Genomic DNA, 24,324 nt, shown 5'->3' with positions numbered 1-24,324 from the left:
ATTTTTTAAAGTTTTAGTTTTAGAGGTGGCAAAAAAAATTTTTTTTTGCTTGGGAAAAGAAACAAGAAAAGCACTTCTTTCTATTCCACCCCTTTCTTTACCAATACATTTTTTTTCCTTTGTCTCCTCTGATTTTCCTGTATGAACACTTACCTTTGTTCCAGGAGGCAATCCTTCTAACTGTTTGGGTTTCCTAAATGTTCGGTGATGCTGAGTTTTGTGATCCATTTTTTCTTTGCATGTCAAAAATTGCAGTCTGCACTTAGTGCAACGGTATATTCCTTTTTTCTTTTAAAAATGGAAGACAATCTATAGTAAGCATGAATGTGATGATAAACAAAACTCCAACCCTAGCTTGTCTCAAGCAATGGTCATCCAGTTTCTAAAACATCAACTGGACAAACTCATAATATTGTACAAAGCCAAGATACTGTGTAGGAATTAAAGAGAGAATATTTAAATACCTGAAAATGCAAGGCAGTATCATTACTAAGAGGAGGAGGAGTCAGGTTACCAGTTACAAGAAGACACAGTACTTCATAATCTTTTTCTCTACTTGAACTACAGAAAGGTTTGCTAGTAACCTCAAGAAAAGCAGAACACATCACTACAACTTAATGAAAAAACCAAATAGCAGAGATATTCTTTCAAGGATATTCAGAGATTTTTTTAAACAGGGAGCTGCTGTCACACAAAAACATGACAAATTCTAACAATTCCCTTAAAGACTTCAAAAGACACAGTGATAATTCTTCTACTGTATTTTATTAACTATTCTTATGCAGTAACAACCATACAAATCAGTTACGTCTTTTTTTCCAGAGAGATTCATGACATATATTTAGCATTTTTCTAGCATGAAGGATTGAAAATATCTGCTTACCTGATGCCTCATGTAATGATGCATATACGGTGCTCCAATTTTAATTACTTTGAGGCAAAATGGGCACAGCAAATGTTTTGTATTTTCATGAACTGTTCTAAAATGTGTTTCGACATCTGAAAAAGCTGAGGATCTGTAGTTGCATACCTAAAACAAAAAGTTTGACTTTCTTGTTGAAAGTTTATTGACAGTAAAGACAGGGAGGTGGTGTAATCTAAATACAAAACAGTCACTCTGAGATACCTGGCAAACATACGGCATTTCACCTGGCTTATGATTGTCCTTCATATGTTGCAAAAGAACTTGCTCTGTTTCAAAGGATAATTCACAGATTTTACAAATAGCTAGAAAAAGTGAAAAACAAGAAAAAAGTAAAAATTTGTTTGGGGTCAATAAGTAGATAAATTATAATACATATATGTATGTGAACTGTATAAATCTATAAAGGTAAAGCAATCTAACAATTATTCTACTCTTCAGAAGAAATTCCCTGTACAATTTCAGGAAGCCAGAAGTGCTAGGCCCTTAAACAACAGGAATTCTTGCAGTCAAACTTTCAATTAAAAAAACAAAACAGAAAGCTTTTTAAAATGTTTTTTTTTTCCTACACACATTGTTCTAACATAAATTGAATGAGTGCTCAGCTCCTATATTAAACCTCAAGATTATTGCTCTTTAAGTACAATAGCTTTATTCTGAAGTTACAAACCAGCAAAGTAAAAGTCAGAAAATATCTAAAAATTTTAGGTGTCAAAAAGATTCAATGTGATACAATCCAACTTACTAGATGACTCGTAAGGCGTGTGTGTACTTTCAATGTGGCACTGCAGCTGGAATGGGGTGGGAAACTGACGGTAACAGTGCTGGCAGGTGGTGTGGCTTTCCCAACTTTCACTGCTCTGCTTCTCAAGCTCCAAGTGATGTTTCATGTGGTTCATAAACCTTTAAATGATAGTGAACAGGTGCAAAACCCTACATTTTAACATTCACTATACATGACATATCACATGCAAGATGTACAGGATTCTTTAGAAACTTTACTCTGTAAGGACTTCTCAATTTCAAAATTCTTGCCTTGAAATAAAGGGAAATTAGCAAAGGCAACAACAACAAAACATGTCAGCTGTTCACAACTTCACCGCCACCACACTCTCAAAGCCACATTCTGAAGCAAGTATAACTTTAGTTCCAGAAGCTTTCTTTGTATAAAGCATTTAGGACTGAAGTTGAATTATGAAGGACAGTTATCAAAGAATGCCACTGTGCAGCTGACAGTCAAAAGAGTATGAGAAACTTGGTGGTATGTTACTACTTCAAGTTACTACCTTTTCCTCATTAATATGTCCACTTATCTGTAGTAGGAACCTATTCTGGCTGAGAAGTCAAGGCACTCATGACAACATTGGCAGGTCACAGTTACTGGTGGAGCAGCACAAGGACAGGTTAGTTGCACAACCCACTGCTGTTAAACTTCAAAAACTGTTCTATTTTGAATGTGCTTCATTTCAGTACAGCCAGAGGAACTATTAAATGTAGGTCACACTCACAAAAGGAATGTAGTTCTCAAAGTATTGACCTTGGAATTGGAAAAAAGAAATAAGCAAGGAGAACAGTCTCTTGAGCTCAAGCTTCTAATACCCTGCAGTTGCTTAAGAAAAGAAAAGAAAAAGGGGGAAAAAAAAAAGCTAACTGAAGATATCCAGGTGCCTAAGCAGAAGAAAGGAATTGACTAGTACTGCATATTACCTTAACAGAACATTATTTCAACGGTGTGTTCAACCATAGATCTTTTAAAGGAAGCAGGGGATTACCCTGATGAATCACTTTGTGCTTTCCTGAATTAAGGTCCAGAAAACTTCCACTACAAGTAGAGAGGTACTATGCATTTATTTTGTCCACTATAAATGGTTAAAGATGTAAAATATAACTTCAGAATTTTCATTCCACGGTATAAAACTATGGAATACAGCTACAAAGTTACAGCAAAAATTAATATGGCAGAAAGTTGACTCTAGAGAAAGTAAAAGAAAAAATTAAGTGCTCATTTTTAATGACTTGCTGCGGAACACATAGGCACCATAGCACCAACAGCTTACAATATAATCCTAAGTAGAAAATAGTGCCTGAAAAATATTTTTTAAAATGAATCCTGTATCTTAATAAAGTATTCATTCTGTGGACTACTTTTCATGATACTGCAAGAAAGGCTTATTTGAAAAGTATTATACATACAAACCCAGAAGAATAACCTCTTGGCCCATATCAAACTGTTTATTGCTCTTAAAAAGATAAATTGCAAGGGAAGAAATGCCATAATTAACAGGAACTATAAAATCATGAGAGTAAACTCTTTTAAAGTCTAACAAACATACATTTTCAAGCTGCTTAAGGCAAATTACTGGCACTTTTACTTAGGATTTACACATACTTAATGATTAATAGCAAATTTAATGTTTGTAATTACAAGAAACTTTTGTTTTCTTCAATAATATGGGTCTAATGTTAGCATAAACCTGTTCATTTTAACTTGCAGACTGTGCCCTTTGAAGGAATAGTCCATTTTTCAGTTTTACATTCTGCTACTTCAGCTTCCCTTGAAGAATGCATGTAAAAAAGTTCAATGACCTTAACTTCCAAAGGAACAATGACATGAACTCGTCTACCTATTAAAACAGCTTACTGAAGTTTTTTGCAGCATTTGGAAGTAAAATTATTCCATCAAAATAACAGATGTTACGTAAGTAATGCACCAACTATTAGTCACTGTGCATTCCTAAAGGGAATTAACACTCGCATCTACTAATATCACCATCAATCCAGATGGCAAATTGTAAAATACTTTCTGTTGCCCTTTCTAACCCCAAAGTCCTACAACTGCTCTCATTAACACCATTAACATTTGTACTCTAATCTGTCAAAAGTTTAAGTTATGGCCATACATGCATAGTAAAAATTAATTCCATTTCTGTTCAGTCACCCAATATTATCCATTTTCAATAAGAAAAAAATTTTCTAGTTCAGAGACACAACTTTTTAATGCATGAGACTAAGTGCTATGTGCTGTAAGCGATTAACAAACAATTAAGGAAGTGAGTTCAAATACCTTATGTTATTTTTAAGAACTTTCAGACAACTGAAGCACTTAAATGTTGTATGAGTCTTCTGCTCCTGTTGTACCTGCTGGGTGTCACCGTCATGTTTCCCATAATAAAAGTCATTAACTAACATAATCAATTTTCCTTTCTCAGATTCAGCAGTCTTGCTTGTTGTGCTCGAACATTCTGTTTTGGCCATTCCCAGGAAAAAGTTATTTACCATATCTGGACAACAATACTGGATGGAAAGGGGGAGGACAAGAGACAGACAGAGACAAAGGTATCAGTCTCTCTTACCAAACTGCGTCGATGACAACAGCGTTTTAAAAACTGAAGCAACTCACTAACTAGAGTTAGATGCAAAGTTCAATTCTCTGACACACCGACTTTATTCATATTTACATATGGATTTTGAACAGTAACTGATCTTTAGGTAGTGTTTAGGTAATAAAACACTACATATTATAAAAGCTGAAAAGGGATTATTCTCATAGGTTCATGTAAGATAAACTTAAGCTAGAAATCAGAATACCAGTATTGCCTTACTCATTAGAAAAATGTCTATTTCATTTATATTTAATAACGAGAAAGAGAAAAGCAGCTTTTATGCAAGTATTTTGCTGACAAGCATAAGTTTACTGAGAACTTAATGGAAAGTTTTATCTTTCATTTCTTTGGGGAGGACATATGTTGAAACCTGCAAAAGTTCTTTCCAGCATTACTGAAAAATTCAGAAATTCTAAGTCACACAACACACATTGTTCAAGCTTCTTTATGTCAAAGCGTACGTAATGAATCCTTAACCCAATAGCTATAACATAAAACTTAACACTTAGAAAGTATGAAGTACTTCATACAGAAGATGCTATTAAGTTTCCAACTGTGAACAAAATTAGCATATTCTCTGCAGACAGATCTTTCTCCTGCTGAATAATGCTTCTAACTGTGTAGGACTACTTTCTGTAAGCCTACTAGTAAGGAGTTAATTTCCTACTGTGGAAGTGTAACTCAGTATATTTATCCCATATAGTTTAACTAAAAAATTAATTAAATAATACTAAGTAAACCCACTTCAATGGTTCTTTCATTCCATTGATGTACTCAGTGCAAAAGCTATTCTCTACAAATAATGATTAGAGAAAGATAAAACCCTTGATTTTTTTTCCACTGTTATGTATGTTTCTTAATTGTGTTTTGGAGATGAAGAGGACAGTAGCTACCACTTAAGGTATCTTAAGCCCAGTAAATCAGAATGATCTGTGTTAACAGTAACTCAGAGCCTCACAGACTTCTGTTACACAGTAGTTCATACTCCTTTTTGCATGGGTTATTCACATTGTCTATAGAGTGCAAAGCCATTTCTCCACCCCCTGAAACGGAATACATGTGCCTGAGAATTGCATGAATCTTTGACAAATAATAATAAATATTTTCCAGGAAACAATGTTTCCAGAAACAATAACAAGCAGTTTCATAAGCAGACTAAGTGATGCTTAGTTTCTCACAGTGTTTAAGTATGAACTACAAATTAAGTTTTTCCCCTCAGCTTAACAATTTAGCTACCAAATGATATATCAAGATAAAGAGGTAAGTTTATACTGTCATCTTTGTCTCAGTAGTGATCTAACACAGATGTGGGTCAACTGGCTGCCTATTATCATAGGCACTTACCTTCATCAAATTCACCTGAATCTGGCCAATGCTTCAAGAAGTCACAGCTGTGGCAGAGAGAAATCATACAGAGACAGCAAATATGCCTCAATTCATTGGAAAAATAAGGCAAAAAGTGGCAAGATTTAGAGCTCCCCTACTCCATTCTTCCTCTCCATGACTGCAAGACATTGAGCATTTGGGGTCTGGTTGATCACAGCCAGAAGCCAGACTATCTTCATATCAAAACATGGCACTCTTTCGTAACCAAACAGAAGCCCACATAAGTTTGTTATAATGTTTACCAGCCCCAAAATATTTTACCTTCATATGATTTTTTAGAGGGTCCATAAGATTGAAATGAATATTGCACTTCGGACAAGCTCGTGGAAAAGGTCCTCCATTTTTAATGGTGTTTGTTGCAGCATTTGTACCTGTCAAATTTAAAATATGTTAAGATTCAGAATTCACAAGCAGAATACTTGATTTATTATTATTTATTATTCTAGCAAAATATGCTTTTTCAAATGAAAACTACTACAATTGATGCAGCTGTAGTAACCATAAGCAAGGTTTTACAACCATTTAACTACCCTTCCTTTTTTCCAAACTGAGTTTGAGTTTGCTCTGTTTGATATAGACCTATAAACAACTATTACAAAATCTTAGCAACAAATAAGGAAAAAATGGAAGGGGGTGAAGGTAGCATGATAGAGACAAAGCATTAATTCTGTGCACTGCCACCCCCCTCCCACCCCCTGGATAGGACAGATTATTGATGTTTTTGTTTTAAGAGCTTTAATTCTCAAATGAACATGTAAAACTTGTTTTATGCCATGACCTGATCATCATCACAATAGGGTTCAGATAACTGGTTTTGGAAAGGAATTTCACCATCTGGTTCTCAATGATGAGAATATTTCTCTCTGGACAGTTGTTGGAACCTAGGCCTATTCAGATGCATCATTCCTGTTGAGCAAAGGTGTCTTTGGAGAACCTGGAGAATAAATCCTCTAAATAATTACTCCCAGTAATGAAAGGAAATAGTATTTCTCTTATCAACATAAAATGATTAATACCTTTTGAACAAAAACAAAACCGCTTTGCATTAGCTTAAACTTTAATGAATAAACCCAGGCTTCCAGTTTTCTCCAAAATGCCAAAAAACATCAGAGCGAGAGCTACTTTTCCAGATGAAGTTCTCTTGCATTCTCAAGTCATTCACAGATCTGGAGGACTCCATGCTGATTAAGTATTTTAGAAGAAGAGGTTAAACACAGGAAGAGTTTTAAGTAACATCTCAACACCTCAACTGTAGAGTCAACTGTACCCTGCCAGGGCTATGAGAAAATGTAATAAAAATAAACACACAAATACATCCACCTTATAACAAGGGAATGAGTAAGTGTATGAGTTAAGAGATGACCATGCAACAGCGTTATACATTTTTTTCACAAAAATAGTCTTGCATGGTCCATGAGGTAGACATGGATCAAACAGTGTTTTTCCTTGAAGATAACAGTATGGCTAAGAATCGTAATTAAGCAGAAAGTCCTTCACATGAGTGGATGGCCATGCAAGAGATGCACCACAAAACAGTGCTGCAAGTCTTCACCATTACAGTTTGTAAAACATTTTGACATGTCACAGCAAAGTGCAAGCTGAGTGGGAAGAAAACAGGTTCTGCAGCAAGATCTAGTGTTCTGTGGTGCTTCAGTGCTGGATTCTGTGACAGATTAGAAATCGCTATGCTAGCATGGGACAGCTTAGAGACAAACTCTTAAAAATAAAGTTCTTAGTGAATATGATCTACACCTTTGTTACTGCACTTAGTAAGCTCCTCTGGTTATCTTTTCTATATTATAGGCTGCAGCACAGTATCTGTTCTACCCAACACAGGGTGGAGAAAAATTTTTTGCTGCAATATTCCATGTTATAGACACTTCCTTCTGGTTGCTGGGGAAGAGTCCGAGAGCAAACCAGCTGCAAACAAGACATGCAAAAAACCCAGATATGAAATGATTCCAAACAACAGAACCACACTGCAGGTAGCTCCTCATTTTAACATTTTAAGAGAGAGTACGTGGTTGGAAATATCTCAAAGTCAAGAATAAATCCTTGTCTATTACAATCAACTGTAAAGCACCTTTTGGCTCAGGAGGAAAATGCAGCTAGTTATTAATACACTGAAACAGCTGGACTATCTCTCCTTGTAGGGAGGGAAAGGTCTTTCAAAGAACATCCTCTCTTTGAAACTTAGATTCCCTTCCTCCTTTCCCACTGCTATTCTAAACTGTATCAAAACCACTGCTGCAAAAGAAAGGGGAGAACTGCAAAACACACTTTGCAATAGTTAGTCGAAGTACAGAATCACAGAATAATTTAGGTTGGACCTGTGGAGGTGTTTTTGTCCAACCTCCCACTCAAAGCAAGTCCAACCCTATCAGGATGCTCAGAGCCATGTCCAGTCATCTCCAAGGATGGAGATTCCACAACCTGAGTCCTTGCTGCCTTGCCTGACATTCCTACAATGATTTTTTTTTTTCTTCCTTTAATCAGAATTAGTTGATAAATTCAGCAGTCACAGAATTCTTTCAATCTTGATTTTCTGGTTGGTTGTTTTTTAGAGTTTCAACTCTCTATTCAGTTCTTTGACATAGAAAATCTGAACTAAGAGTATGAGGTATGGGGCATTTTGATCATCTGTCTTCTGTCTGCCACTAAACAACTTAACTAATCATTGCTTTACAGAATTCAAACATACCTACTAAATGATAAAGTTCTAAAATTTGAATAGGTAATAACCTAGAGTGTATTAATTTGTAAAGGTATATAAATCCTTGCATAGAAAGGTTTTGCTTATTTTAAGGCATAAGAACAGAGTTTATTTATTTACACTGCCTTAGTAGCATTAATAATACCAATCAACTTAAACATTACAAAAGTGCTAGCTTTTTCCATGAAACAGATGCATGGATTGACAGCTAGACCATTTGATCTACCCTACCTTTTGAAGATACATTTTGTGATGGTGTTACTGTTGGAGAGTTAACTGTAGGTGAAACAGATGAATTGCTTCCAGCACCAACCTCATTAGGCTTGGCCTTTTTTGGAGTTACACTGTTGCCTTCAGAAGTAGCAGGACGCTTAGATACAAAAACACTCTCATTCAGACCTACAGTGGTTTAAATTAAAGAACCTCAGTTTTTTTCCATAGTATATTACAAACACATTACTGATGCCTATACTTTAATAGGTGGACAAGTCTACATAAAGCAGTTAAGATTTCCCTAAAATAATAAGCCATACAGAAGTTAAGAAAACAATATCCAACTCAGACCGAATATTCTAAGGCCAGCGGAGAAGGAAAGGGTAAATGCAAAGAGAAACAGCCCCATCCCTGAAACCCAGTAAATCACACTGTGACCACCTGAATTTATTTGTCCTACTTTTCACATCTTGACCCACACTAATCTGAGACTCACAACAACGTGAGTTCACAGTAATAAAGTTAAGCTAAGCAGCTGGTTTCTGCAATGCCCCCTATTTGGAACAACCTCTGCCCTTCTGATGAAAAACATCTCCTTTTTTTGGTCCTATGTTAATGCTGGTTTAGTTTATTATTAAACTCTGTAAAACATTTGAGACTTCAGTTTGTATGCAAAATGAAAACAGTGTTGTAACTTCTAATAACCAATCACAGCACACCTATTTGCTCTCTTCTGAAAGAACAGTTGGTTCATTTATTGTTTGCGGTATTTCTTCTAAAAAAAGAAAATCACTAAAAAATAACTCAGAAATTCAGAGGTTCGGTGCCTGATTAACATGCCCATCAATACTTGGCTCCATCTTGTCCTGAAACTCATATGTCTTACTGTAAGATTACCCTTGACGATGTAATCTCAATACAGAGATCAGTCCTCAAGTAGACCTGAAAGAGCACAGCTACATACCAAGAAGTCTGAAGTGCCAGCACAGACCTTGTAAATCTCTCACAATCATAGGCTGCAAATAGCCTTAAGACTATGATAAACTATGACAAAGACCAGACTTTAGTTCCAGACACAATGATCTGAACTAAGAACATTCTTGTATATTCCACTCCCAACGGTCTAGCTGCTCCAGTGATTTCTTCAGGTGTAGTAAGAAACTGAATTAGTATCTTTAAAAGTCTTCTCAACAAGCAGAGCTAACTTGTGTCACATAAAATTACTCAAACTTCTTCTGAGAAGAAACAAAACAACCCCCTCCCACCCGCAAGTTGTGTTTACTCAGTGGTAACTATCTTCACCTAGCAAACAGTCTGGATAGTCTCCCCATTTAATCCACAGAGGCAAAGAATCCCAGCAGGGAATGCTGATATTTGAGCATCTTGGAGAATCTACCTCACTATGCTTCATATACAGGAAAACATAATTCACTTGTTACATATGTATTTAATCATCCTAACGTTCTCCTTTCCTTCTTTCTGACATAAATGAACATATTAAGCTCAAATGTCTCACTCTATGCAGTGTTTGCCTAAGGTAATTAACACATTCACAAAATAAACTGGTTATTCATTAGATACTACTACTTCCTAGTGTTTTTTAATTTACTTATACTCGCACTGTTAGGTATATGAGCTGGTTACATTGACATGTGTCTTGATTAGCAAAGGCTTCCATACAGCTGGTATGACTTTAGCATTCTTCTGTATCACTGAGGCTATTCGAGCATCAGGCCACCAACCTACAGCAGGAACTGCTGCTATATATTTAATTATGTGTAGTTGTGTAATGAGGGCCAGGGGAAAGACAGAAGGGTCTGACTGATTTTACAGGAATCTTCAGTAAAGTACTTTATTTTACTGTAGAAAATCTGATCTGGAAAAAAGAACTATTTTTACATATTAACAAAATTGGTAATAATTTAAATCTAAAAAGTTTGACACATCTGTGACAAAAAAATTGAAGACTATTTTATATATTTATAAAGGTGAGCATTCTTAACTCAGTTTATACAACTCTGATCTAATAAAAATACCCTCTTTCAGAAGAATTATAATAATAATAGGAGAATAAACATAGGTTTGCATTTGAATTCTGTTGTTTGTTCATTTAAAAAATAAATTAAAGCCTATTTTTAAAAATAATCAAACCAATTCCAAGTATTATTTAATATCTAGCTGGTATAAATCAGATTGATTCCTCTTTTCATCAAAGTGCCTCTCTCAACTGGTGCATGGACACAAGAATCCCTTGGATCACCCATGTTCCAGACTAGTTTGTCCAATCCTCTACCCAGCAGATCACACAGCTGAAACTGTCAGGGACTCCAGGTACTCAAGAGAGCAGAGAAAAGCAGCAGGCAACAAATTCTTGTTTGGTTTTCAGGCTGCTCAGGAGTCTATTACCTTCACTTCACGCTATTGGTGAATACTTTTGTAAATATATTGTAGCTATTACGAAACAGTTGGCTATACTCATACACACAGTATTATTGTGTACAATATCTAAAATGATTGCAAGAAGGAGCAAAGTATACTGGATGCAGTATCACCTTGCCGACAGCTTTCTAATCACACACTATAACACTACTGTAAAATCCTTAACACTGTTATGTGCATCTGTGCTTGCTGGGCCTGATTTTATGAATGATGGCAGAAGACATTAGAAATGGTAACCAAGAATAAAAGCATCAAATGTACTGTGATAAGTGGTAACAGTCAGATGAAATTAACAGAAGAGAGACATGAAAGCCAAATTATTTCAGGCCTCTAGTGCATTGTCCCTCACCAACATCTCCCATTAATCTAGTACTATGAACGCACGTATACAGTCCAGTCAACTACTAAATACCACAGAACAGTTCTTCTATTGGTTATGGCATTTTCTGGTTCCTGCACGTGGGTAAGATTTGTGGGAGAATGATCCCAAAATATTCTCGGAAAGCAAACTACAGTTTTACATACATCCCCAGTGCCCATCCAACCTGCAGATAAGAATTATCAATGCTGTTTTACTTAACACCACCACCTATTTAGCAACCTAACAAAATGGTTGGTTGGTGTCCGTTAGCAGCTTATCACTTCCCTGCTTAGACCTCAGAAATAAATATTTATGCTATATTGAGCTAAAAAATGTCTTTAATGATCCGTGTACAGAAGTTAAATTGTCCTGCAGAGTATCACAGGCCAGTTCCCAAAAGGATTCTGCTTTTAAATACCATATTCCAGAATGTCTTGTGCCCACAGTGCTGCACATGAATTACAGGAAGCATAGCACCAACACAGGCAAGTTGGCATCACCACATATAAACAAAACGAACGTAAGCGCATTATGTGACCTCACCATGCAAGCCAAACCACAAAATACGCAGATGCTTCCTTGTTGTGAAGTGAAATGTATCTTAAATTTGCCTTCTGTGTCATAAAGATACTTGTGTTTCAACCCACAATTATAAACCTTTTAATTTCTAAATCCTACTGCCATCTTACAGAAATAAACATAGTCTAAGTATGGTATATTTAAGACACTTTGAATTACAATCCTTGATGCTTTTAAGTATTTAGTTTTTCTGGATAAGAGACTAATACAAGTAATTTTTAAATATGCAAGCAGGTCTCCTAAATTAAAAACAAAAAAACCCAACAAAAAACAAAAAAAAAACCAAAACACCCCACCCAAACCACAAACAATTAAACTTTAACACCTGTTCTTTGGAGAACAAGGGCTGAAATACTGAACCATTTGCAAGAAATAAAACCTTTGCTTACTTTACAAAAAGCTATTTAACTCAGTAAGACAGGAACGAGATCACAGAACAGTCGGACACATGCAAGGAAGTACACTACCAACCCTTCATTGGTAAGTATCTGGAGTGAATACCTAAACTAGAGATGCAAAATCATCACATCAAACAGAATAAACTAGCAATCACTCTGTTCTACGTAACTTGTTAGTACGACCAGTATGACCATTCATTGTACATAACCTGTTACCTCATGGAAGAATCAGAAGTGATTGTCACCTGTAACTTTTAGACTGAATGACAGGATTCTGGTCAGTTATTACAAAAGTGCAATCCTTCACAAAAGAGAAGGGAAGTCCCAAGTTATAGCTGTTTAAGATCAAATACACCGCATGCTTCAAATCTACTTCATCTGCTGTGACACAAAAAAAGGCACTTCTTCGTTTGTTTTTAAGTAGGTTAAATAGTTTCTGCTGAAACACAATTTAGGTAGTTAAAAAAAAATTTTTAGTTGTCAAACTACGTATTCTTTCTCTTCCCCTCCTTTTCAGACAGGATCCTTTTGATCCCATCTACTCCAACTCCTATATATAGCAGTCAGGAAACCAAGATCATCATCACAGGGAATCCACTCAGCAGACTCAGGAAGTTCTTCTGGTACTGTTCACAGCCCCTCTCTTGCTAACAACCGTTCTTATTCATGCTAGTCAAAGAGTGCTGGATACACTGAAAACGAGCCTTTACTGGTCAAAAAAAATTACAGTGGACCTGGCAATATTTTTTTCCATCTAAATGAGCATTATAAGAAGACATCAGTTGATATTACAGTCAATCTAATGTGCTGAAAAGCAAAGTCTGGCAACACAAGGCTCCAAAGTCTATTTCATTAAACATTATACAGTGTTATGTACAGGGGGAAGAAAAAAAGTAGCTATACTATGTTCTAAAAAGCCTATTTAAAGTTATAACCCAAAGATCTGCACTACAGTTAAATGACAGGCTGTTTCTTTCTCTTATCAACTACTACAGTTATACCCACCTGTTACATTCACTGCTGGCCCAGTCTGGTACTGTGGAACTCCCGAGTTCTGTCTCACACCAAACAGTATACCAGATGTATTATCTGGTGCAGCTGGTGGAGAATCCATAATATAATCCTAATAAGATATTTTCAAGAGGGAAAAGAAATTTGAGGTTTAACATTTTTTTTTACTTGCAGGCTTCAAAGGGTTTATTTTAAAAACATATGATTGCTTAAAAGTACTCATAAGTACTCAGCTGTAAATCAAGTTAATTACAATCTCCCCAAAATAGTTTCTTTTGACATTTTGGTAAGTTTGCAACTCTTATCAGTGGTTGTTAAGTTATTCATAGCTGTGTATCAGAATAGTAAAAACAACCGTAAGACCTGGGAAAGTCCATTTTATTAAATATTACTAAACCTGTTTGAAATGCTAATTGTAACTGCTTTTGTTCAAAAGTCTGACAATATTTCAAATTATACTTGTTTTTCAAAAAACTCTAATACTTTCTTCCTTCAACCCAAACTCAGGCATTTGCCTGTTACTCTTGTGTAACAGCTAGCTGCATTTGAAAAGATCAGAAAACAGAACTCAAAAGTAGCACAAACTTGCAGCAAGCAGAAGCTTCTCAAAGCAAGATGATATTAAAATCAATCAAATTCTACTAAGTGGTCAAGCTTTAATGAAAGTAAAAGTGTATCTATAGTATGTTGACTGGGAATGGCATTAAAATTCATTCTATCACTAAGGGATTTTTTTTCTTTTAGGTAGAGTAATTTCATAAGGAATTCTGGAAGTAATATAATCAAACCCTCTTTTCAAAGCACAGCTAACCTATAAGTTGGTTCATGTTTCTCAGCGCCTTGTTACATTAAGTTTTGAGCATCTACAAGTACAGGTAGCCTCTTCCCTTTAGTTTAAAAGGTTTGCCCTTTAGTACTACATAAAACCTAAAAAAATGAAATAGTCCATATTACTTGGCTCCAACACTGAAAACTGTTAAAACTAAACACCTTTACTGATCACTCAATAGGTAAAATTTGGAGGGAAAAGAAACATGAAATTTAGTTCTCTTTACAGATATTCAAGGCTGAGGAGTGAGGTAGGAGAAACACACTTTCCAAGATGCATCAATACTGCTCACGTCTTAATAGGCCATTCATCCTAACACAAACAATTGGAACATAAAATATTTTCAGCAATAGCAATAAGGAGTTAAGAAAAACCTTATAATAGAGTAAGGTTTAATTTCAACATTAAGGTATGAACAGCAAAAGATTGGCACTTGATCTTTCTACTCTGAAATAATTCAATTGGTTACACTTCACCAAGCTGTACTGTGAAACAAAAAACTTGACAAAAGTAGCTCAATTTTCCTAAAAAAAAAAAACAAAAAAAACCAAAAAAACCCACCACCCAATACACATACACAGACTTTGTCATCAGTGTATCCATGAGACAAAGGCCAAAATACTTTTTGCTGTAAAGACCAATCTCACAAAATGCTTCCCATTCACAATTGTGCTACTTATGTGAAAACATCCCTGTGGAAGTTACCACATTTTTAACTACCACCACATTGACTAAACTTGATGGAAAGAAGTCTAAAGAAGTGCACAAGTACACATACAGGTATGATAATCTATTTTAGGACTCCTAAGTACCAGAAGAGATTTGAAAAAAAAGGAAGATGCTTCTCCCCCCATCCTGCCTTTTTGTTGTACACCTCTTAAATGAAGACCCTGCAGGACCTTAATGATAATGAAGAGCCATTCTTTCTTCTGGTGAGTGATCTAATCCAATCTAACCAAATTAAACATAAATGTTCAAGAGTAGTTCTGGAAATAGTTACTAAATTTCTCTGCTCTATTTGTTATGAGTAACAGCTACGTGAGCTGCAGGTGTTGCTGTAGCCACAATGGTTTCAGACTAGCCAGTGAAATTACAAGCAAAGCAGCTTAATCTGCAAACCCCACGTCAAGCACAACTAATGCTCAGATGGTAAGTCTGTGGTAGGCTCTTAGTGTGAAGGACTACGCATACCACCTACGTTTGAAATATGACCAATACAATAGCTGCACACAAAATCTGCTTCTCTTACTACTCTGTTGTTGTGTTTTGTTTTTTTTTAAGTGCTGCTAACATTTTAACTTTCTTCAAAACAATATCCTGGGTATTTTGATGGCATATGTACATCTCCCTAGTATATACTAAACGTATCTGGTGAGTAAGAAAGTAAAACCAGATATCCTGGAAAGTCAAAGTCTCATAATTTTCAAAATGTCCTTTTCTGTTTACAATTATTTCTTTCATGCAATTTGGCTCTGTCATTTTACATACAGAAAAAAACCAGTATCTTCCCATGCTTTAGAAAGCAAAAATGTTTTAAAGAAAAAAAAACCCCAAAACCAAAACAACCAGCATTACTACATCAATTAAAAAAAAAAAATCAAAACAACATGTACAGGTGCTCTCACATGCAGAAAGGCAAAACCCAACACTTTTATAAATTAAGCTCCTAGGGCTCAAGTGGGAGGGGGAGGGGCGGGGAATCTATCACCACTCTTAGTTTTCCAAGAGACTAGTGAAAATACTGGGTTCATACTATGCATCCCAGATTTCCTAACTGTGGAAACCAACATGATAATTGGTAACCAAATCCACACAGAGGAATTACGATGCATGCTATTGGACCTTTGCTCTCCCAAAATTAACTAGGAACAACTGGAACCTGAATCACACTCAGACTGAGGAAAGTGCTTATTAAGTAGGGGAAAGATATGGACAGAATTGGCTGGGGCTTACTGGAGAGCATTCTGAGCGCTGAATTATAGATGATCTTCACCATTAAGAACAAATTTTTTGATAAGAAGAGGATAGCCGTATGCTGTCATATACAACAGCAGTAGCTCTGACTGAATTAGAATTGCTGTAAACAGTACGACTGAAGCCAAATTCAACTCAGAATTTTTGGAACTGCACTAACGTAGTGCAGTAACAAGAACACAAAAACTAGACTTTTACAGGAAGTCAGTGAATCAAGCCTATGATTGGAAAGGAGTATTTCAATGATAAAACTGGAATATCAAACATTGACAAAAGGTAAATTATAGACCTACTTGTTACAAAATTGAGTAAATGTGTGTTTCAACCCAGTTGGTGATCAAAAGCAATCAGTTCCCACAGAAAAAGCTTTGACATCTTGAGATTAAAAAATATTGCACCATATTAAGAATGCAAAGGCACTCTGAAGGATGTTCAGCTAAAGATAGGTCCTGCCACAGTGTCTAGTCATACCTCACAGTCATCTTCACATCACAATATTTTAATTTTAAAGTAAGTTTCAAAATCTGGAGGCTGAAGATCCAAACGTCAAACATTTCGCAGAAAAACTTATTTGAAGCCCTTGCCACTTTGGAGGAACCAAGTTGGGAAGAAACAGAAAATGTGTGAACGAAAGCGTCAAAGAAAGCCCAAGGCAGAAAATCATCAATATAAAATAGTGGCCTCAAGTGAAATAAAGACTAGATAAGGGGGGGGGAGGAGAGAAATCCAAAAAACCTAAGGACCTCTTGAATGAAGACAATTGAAACCAAGGACATGAACCAAAATACAGGTAGTATACAAATGACACTAAGAACAGCAAATGACATAATGTGGCAGGAGTGATATTAAAAATCACAGAACTTTGCCCAAGAAGCTAAACTATAGTACCTCACTAAAAAAGAAAAAGCACACCAAACAAGCCTCTTTCCACATTAAAAATATAACATAACCAAGTGGCAGGAACAATACAAAAACAAGAAAACAAATTATTCTAGATAAGGCTAAAATTGGAAATACAATTCTGAATCTAGAAAAGTTAAGTTGAAAAGATGGAAGACTCGCTTTCAGCATTTCTTAAGCAAGGAAAAAAACCCAGAAAAATCTTCCTAAAGGTACTCAAGAATTTCTTAACATCCAAAGAATAGGATGTTACATTTAGGATAACTTATGAAATTAAGAGCTCATGAAAGCTAGAATCAAAATGTCAACGCTGTAAAGAAACCATATTATATATAATTTCAACAGTGGAATACCTATGCACTGGATATCCCAGAAAAGGATGCATTACTTTCTAAAGCACGTCAGTCTAACTTGGAATAGACAGAACTGACTAATACATGGTTAGAGATCCTTTTCCATGCCGTGTACCTTGAAAGTCATATTTCAGGCTGCAACTTCTTCCAATAGGTGTTTCTCTACTCTGCCAGGGAAGAACAACAACCTGCAGATTTTGGCAAAGTAAGACTATAAAAACGTAACTAAAGTCTCATCTGTGATATTCCTGTTGAAAGTAAACTCGATGAATGAGAAAGAACTCTCACAAAAAGAAGTGCTGTGTGCATAGTCTCTTTAAAGGAAATCACTGCCTTGACGAGTTACGTCCAGCTTATACCTTTTGGAGAAGTTCAGCTTTCCTAGGTCTGTTCACTCTAAGGTTTTCTAATAAAAAACAGTGTAGAGGCCACTAGCAGCTTCATCTATTAAAACAAATATGAGCATGTATGGGCAAGGGAAGTAAAGGAGAAGGCTTTCTTTTGCAGTAAAGATTCTGCAAGACATCCTAGTACTCCTTTGAAGGATTTAATAAAGCATACTATGTCATAAGTAAACATTTATAAAAATAAAATTCACAGACTTGAAATATGTGTATACACTATGTGAAGTAGCAGATGTTTCTCTATTAAACTGTGCTGCTTTATAAAAACAGATTTAAGAGAACTCCAGAGGCAATCTAGATATCCTACCAATATCTGGACACTCCAGAGGCAATCTAGATATCCTACCAACATCTGGACTTTTGATTTTTTAGGCCTTCTTAGATACAGTGACAGACTGATTTAGCTAACTCACTTCACCAGACATGCCACAATTTCTCTCTGCAAACTATCAATCAACTACTGAAGACTCAAAATTGGAAAGTATGAGTTCTTCCCTAATGAATCTGCCAGAGATTCAGCGACCCAGTTGATAGGCAATGATTCCATTGCATTATTTTTCTTAAAATACAACCCCCCATTGGCAATGATTTAGCCACAAGTCTTAAGAAGAAGATCTAATTCTCATGTTTTAATGGCCTTATAAACTATGTTCATTCAGACCGATACGCCTGTTCAGCAAATGCAGAATACATTAGGCTGCATGATTTTTATTTATACCAAAAGACTGACAGCTGGGACAACTGCAGGTGTGTATATTTGCATGGACGGTGGAGATGGTGCCTACTGTCGGGCTTCATTTTAACCTGACAGTAGTAGCTAATATTATAGGCACATTGTCTAAACAGTTCCAGCTTAAATTATTTTCAATAAAGGTATCACATCATAGTTTACCTCATACAAATATGAAATTTTAACCTTCATTCTTTCTCTCTCACAAATGTCCAACAGCTAAGGCAATAAAAACAGCATCTAACTTGACTCCCTGAAGTTATCATTCTGAGGTTCTGTGACAATCCAGGAAGATCTATGATACATGATCTATGGGCATAGTTCCCTTGGGCTTTTCAAACAAGTATGTTGCTGAATTGTTTCATGTACTGACCCTGAAACTTTTGGTTGCTTAAGTCCTCCTTACCATACTACTGTTTCACTACAACTGACACGTGAACCAAAAAGCACAAACACCTAAGGAGATACCACTACAGCATTCTTTTAAGAAGTGCAAATCCCAGGAGAGGCACTGTAAAAATCAGGTGGGAAAACCAGTTACTTTAAACACCAAATGCAAGCTATTTAAAAATTAAATTATCAATACGGAGGATCCGTCTCTGAGCAGAGAAATCTGCAAAATTTAAAGAATGAGAATTTCCACCATTTCTCCACAACCTAAACAAAATAACGTAAACGGTACTGATTTCTTTTATGCCTAAGATTTTCATTTAATGTAATTCCACTGTTACTAAAGCTATCATTTTTGAGTCTTGCAAATCAGTATTTTCAAATACATATTTTAATTCACCAGTGCAAGGTTATGGTCCTAGAACCTTTACAGTTTATACAATGCTAGGCTATAACCTAGTCCAGGTCTTCAAATTACTAGACTGAGTCAGTATGTTCCTCATTAATTTATTCAAAAGTAATTGCACCTGAGTATTTTACAGTTTAAGGGAATAAAAATTTACCTGATTGAGTATTACAGGCTGTGCTGTTACAGTAGTCACGGGCCTGGATACAGGTTGAGCCACTACAGGAACCATGATATTTCTTGATACTGGCTGTGTCGTCACTGGAATCGTTACAGGTCTGCTAACAGGCTGTGATATTCCAGAACTTGACCCAGGCATCTGCTGTGTTGATAAACATCCAGTAACTGGTCTCTGCAGTGTTTGTGAAGTTCCTGAAACGTTCACTGGTATAGACAATGGCTGAACTGCTACAGAGCTAGCTGTAGGTCTGGATACAGACTGAAAGACTGATGAAACAGGCACGGCACTGGGGCTGGAGGCAGGTGTTGCATAATGGTGACTGTCAGGCTTGAATGTAGTAACTGTACCTGTTGCAAAGGATTCCAAAGTTATCTTTATATAATTTTGCAGTCAGATGTTTCATAAGTGTTGTGGATTTTTTGTTTTTAATTACCATATTAGGACAATAAAGTACCTCTACTGGGTGCACCATTCTGTATCCCCCTTCGTGATGAGCTGAGGTTGACTCTGTTCAATATATCTGTCAAAAGTTACATTTATCTTAATTGCAGTTAAATTAATAGCTTAATTGCTTTTCAAATTAAAAGTAGCATTCATATCCACTAATTAAGCCAATTAGGATTTGACTTATAAATTAGAATATTATTTAGAACATAAATACCTGGCAAAACAAAGCATCATTTGTACAAATTAAGGTACGTTCTTCTACTCCTCTTCTCTTAGGTTAAGCTAGTTCACCTAAGAATCTCAGTTTTTATTTTCTTGGAGATAGATTAACACACAAATAAGAGTGAAAACAAAAAAAGAACATTTCATAAATACTTAGCTTTGCTGATTATAATGCATTTATTCACTTCTGTTTCTCATATACATAGTAAGTTCCCCAAATACTAGAACTGCTCTACACTAAAGGAAGCATTTTCTCTAAACCAGTAACTACACAATTTGCTTCTGTATTACAGGAAAATACAGCACTTACAAACTTGTTTTTAGACTCCCATTTTCCAATGTGAAAGAAAAATCAACAGACCAGCAATCAAAGGAGTTGTGTTGGAACTGCATTACAAGAGAACTGATTTTCTTACATATCCTACATGGTTGTCTATGACCAGAGTTCTAGCTCATCAGAAACACATGGAATTTCTTATATTTGATGTTTACTCCCTAACTAATGCCACCAATATTCCCCGTTTTATGTCTTAGCCTGGGGTTTCTGATCATTCCAGAACGTTACAAAAATATTCACAAAATCAAAATATTTTTCTACCACCAGATTCTCAATTCCATTAGTGTTGCTGTCAAGTTTCTTGCTCTGACATGTGAAAATATGCATATGAAATTAGATTGATCCTCCAATATCTAACCAACAAGATTTAAAGTACCTTCTCAAACCAGGATCAAATTACATCAGGATCTCAAACAATAGATCTTAGAGTTATCTACACATTGTGTTTAATAACCTTAAGGCTGTTTCCACCAGCCATGGTTCATTAGCATACACTACTCAGGTTGATAAATAAATCTAATAGCAGTAGAGCTCAGAAGATCACAGCTTTCAACCTGTCACCTGCATTTAGATCATACTAATAAAAAAGCAGCTGCAACCAACAGATCCAAACAGGTTTGCATTTTTTAAGATATGATGAAATTTCATCCTGTAATAGTAATACTACTTTTACTTCAACACAACACTAACTACGAGCAAGGATTAACTTAATTTGGGACTTAGCTCGACACATACTTTTTTGTGTTTGTTAATAAATCTGTACCTCTGGAATTTGAATTCCAGAGTGAAATATAACTAAAGCCTTCATCTACCTACAAAAAAAAAAAAAGCGCTATCCTAAAAGTTATGTCTCACAAAGCATATTCGGCTTCAGACAGTCTGATGTGCACATAATTCACATCCTAAAATACAGAGGTAGATTTTACTGTTTTTAAAAAGAACATTTTAGGAAGCCAGTGATTTGAAATTATAAACTAGATTTACATGACTCAACTGATTCATCATAGACTTGATGTGCCCTTTCCCCTCCCCCATCAAAGCGTTATTTGTCCTGTTTAGGTAAAAGAACACTGAAGTATAAGAAAGCTAACATGCAGAACAACATTCTAAAGTAGCAACAAATTACAGGTTTGTATCATTACGAAAAGGGAAGCAAGAAAAATGAGCAGTAACTGTACGAAAAATGAGCAGTTGCAGGAAATGGTAAAGGGAACAAAGTGTGAATTACTTTCATCCCAGTCAAAATAACCCTCCAGTATGTCCAAAGAGGCACTTTATTGTACATGACACTGTGCCAGCAGGTCAAAGTTGGGTTTTTAACTATTTCCTTCAAGTTTTCCACACCAGTCTGTATAAAAACTGATAATTGCATTGTCAGGAAAAGGTTAAAAAAATTGCTATGTATTGCAGAAAACATACCTTTCAGAAAAATTAAGAACTACACGCGAGTCTCCATTTGTCATCTAATTTTTCATCTGATCAGAGAGGAATTTTCCCAGGTAAAAACTAAACAACAGTGATAAGCAAAGTTGAGTTCACTGTGTCTTGCCTATCACCAATAACAAACTGAAGCCTGACTACTGCCAGGTAGCACTACTTACAAGCCAGAGAAGAACTGAGGTCATTCTTCCATAGCTGTTTTTGATAGTGAAGTAGAAGATTACAAAGAGAAAAGTTGAGGAAAGGGAAGGAAAAGAGATAAAGTAAAAAGTTATACCATAAGTGATTTTACTTATGTCAGGACTGAGTATGGACAGCACTAGAATAAGATGCATACATTGTAAGTCTCTCTCTTTTACCAAAGTTCTTGAAGTTGCTGAATCATATCAAAATTGTAGTTTTCACCTGAACTATTTCTATCCTTTATGACTAAAAAAAAAAATCTTGAGAATACAATGACTGCAATGAAACTTGGCATATTTGTTGTTCCAACATATGCCTAGTGCCTTAATAGTTGTTCTGTGCCATGACCTACTGCCAATGACCCACAGCAATCCAGAGGTCTCTGGACCTCCCAAAAAACAGTAAGGGTATTTTTCAGTCCTTCTAGAAGTTTGTAACTGTAGAAAACTTCTTAGAGTAATTTTTAAATAGTCTTCAAATTTTCAAGAGGATCTAGAATATTTTTAAAATATTCAAAAATATTAACCCTTAAGAACTATTTTCAGGTGAGAGAACTTTAACATCAGCTTCAGTATTTCTTTAATATTTAAAACATAATTTTCCACTTTTTTAAGCTAGTGTAAGAAGCATTAGACTTACTATCCCAGTGAGTAACAAAGTAAAATAGAGTTCAGATGCAAGATAAAAGTATTGTGAACTAAAATGACTGAACAGCTAATAATAGCTCCGAAGTCCATGCAGCAGAGTGTGACAGAGAGCCTAGTTTAACATTTTGTCTTGAGATTCTTCACTGCAAACTATACACCTTCAGAAAATGACTGTGGAAATCTTGGGTGCAAGCATAGCAGAGATGAGGCAGAAACTGAAATCAGTAAACCTCACCAGGCAGTCTTGTGTATTCAATAGCTAGAGAAACCTTAGGTCAAACCTCTTAACAATTGACTGTAAGATGGCTGCATACAGAAATCAGAAAGTTTCATTACTAAAATTAATTTAAGTAACAAAAATAACGTTCTCCTTTACTTACCTGCCAAAGCCCAAGCACAGGACAAACATGGAATCCTGACACATCTGCTGTCATCACAACCACCTAACCTCACTCCCTGCACTGCCTGCATTAGGAGAAAACTACAGAACTTGATGAAAAAACCTATTTATTTTACAGGGGATGAATGAATTTATTAATAAAAATCTCTTACTTAACAGAGAGGCTTCTACTATTTTCACATTAATTACTTTTCCTGATTGTGCTTTTATTATAGATACTTAAGACAGTTACCCTGGTTTTGTCAGAATGATGTCCACCCATTCAGACTGTCCACCAACACATGAAACGTGGGGTGGAGGAAAAAGAGGGACTGTAACATGAAGACTTAAATTCATGCACGTTACTTTAGTAGGGAGACACTTCCAAGTATCTAACTAAATATCAACTATATTAAGAGCAACTGCATGCATGGTTTCAGCATTGTATGTATTGGACTTTTAACCATATTTTTAATGCTAAAACCTTCAAACGTCCTTGTTTTGACTTCAGAGATTTAAGGTTAGAGGTAGACACAGCTGTGCATAACCTGGGTTTTAAGACAGAATTTCTTAAGAATTTCAATTTTCAGTATGACAGAGAACTACAGAACAGCTTTAAGATGTAGAATTTCTTAAGTCTTACTGTTAAAAATTCTGTATTTTCAAAGTAAGTTTAAAGTTTTACACCTTGAAATATCTGTTTTAAATTATGGAAAATGTTATCTTACATGTACTAGCTGGCTTCGAGCTTGAGATTTCCCCAACAAAGATTGGCTCATCATCATCATCATCCTCCTCCACTTCTTTCACTCTCTTTTGCCATGGTTCTAGCTCCTCTTCTTCACATTCCATAAATAATTCTGCCATCTTGAGACTAGATAGTAAAAACCAAAACATACATACCAAAACATTCAGTACTTTCATGAAACAAATGTTTCACCGTTCAGTAAAGATTACTGCACTTGATGATAATTCCAATAAAAAAGTCTTCCCTCCCCACCCTGCCCCCCGCCATGTTCTATACAGGTTGAACCTGATCTGATATAGATCTTCAGAGATCGACACCACAACACCTTTCTGATAATTACCTGAATTCT

At 35.7% G+C, this 24,324-nt stretch overlaps 1 protein-coding gene across 2 annotated transcripts in view; it reads right to left on the bottom strand.

Annotated features, from left to right (window-relative positions):
- ZNF280D (zinc finger protein 280D) overlaps positions 1 to 24,096 on the bottom strand; it is a 50,011-nt gene extending 25,915 nt beyond the window's left edge. Inside the window, exons 1-11 of one of the 2 annotated variants that reach the window (XM_009280368.2) lie at positions 23,956 to 24,096; positions 20,027 to 20,092; positions 19,549 to 19,919; positions 13,400 to 13,517; positions 8,636 to 8,803; positions 5,953 to 6,062; positions 3,987 to 4,216; positions 1,668 to 1,825; positions 1,127 to 1,227; positions 884 to 1,030; positions 154 to 288 (exon numbers count right to left, since the gene is read on the bottom strand). In XM_009280368.2, the coding sequence (XP_009278643.1) occupies positions 154 to 288; positions 884 to 1,030; positions 1,127 to 1,227; positions 1,668 to 1,825; positions 3,987 to 4,216; positions 5,953 to 6,062; positions 8,636 to 8,803; positions 13,400 to 13,517; positions 19,549 to 19,919; positions 20,027 to 20,092; positions 23,956 to 24,094 (1,743 nt within the window). In that variant the 5' untranslated portion in view covers positions 24,095 to 24,096. The remainder of the gene's footprint in view (positions 1 to 153; positions 289 to 883; positions 1,031 to 1,126; positions 1,228 to 1,667; positions 1,826 to 3,986; positions 4,217 to 5,952; positions 6,063 to 8,635; positions 8,804 to 13,399; positions 13,518 to 19,548; positions 19,920 to 20,026; positions 20,093 to 23,955) is intronic. The other variant, XM_009280369.1, reaches the window with a different exon arrangement.
- Positions 24,097 to 24,324: the final 228 nt, after the last annotated feature.

Source organism: Aptenodytes forsteri, unplaced genomic scaffold (assembly GCF_000699145.1).
Source record: "Aptenodytes forsteri isolate BGI_AS27 unplaced genomic scaffold, ASM69914v1 Scaffold83, whole genome shotgun sequence".
Classification (NCBI taxonomy): Eukaryota; Metazoa; Chordata; class Aves; order Sphenisciformes; family Spheniscidae; genus Aptenodytes; species Aptenodytes forsteri.
The sequence above is the reverse complement of the archived record's forward strand: the minus strand, read 5'-3'. Positions and strand labels throughout refer to the sequence as shown.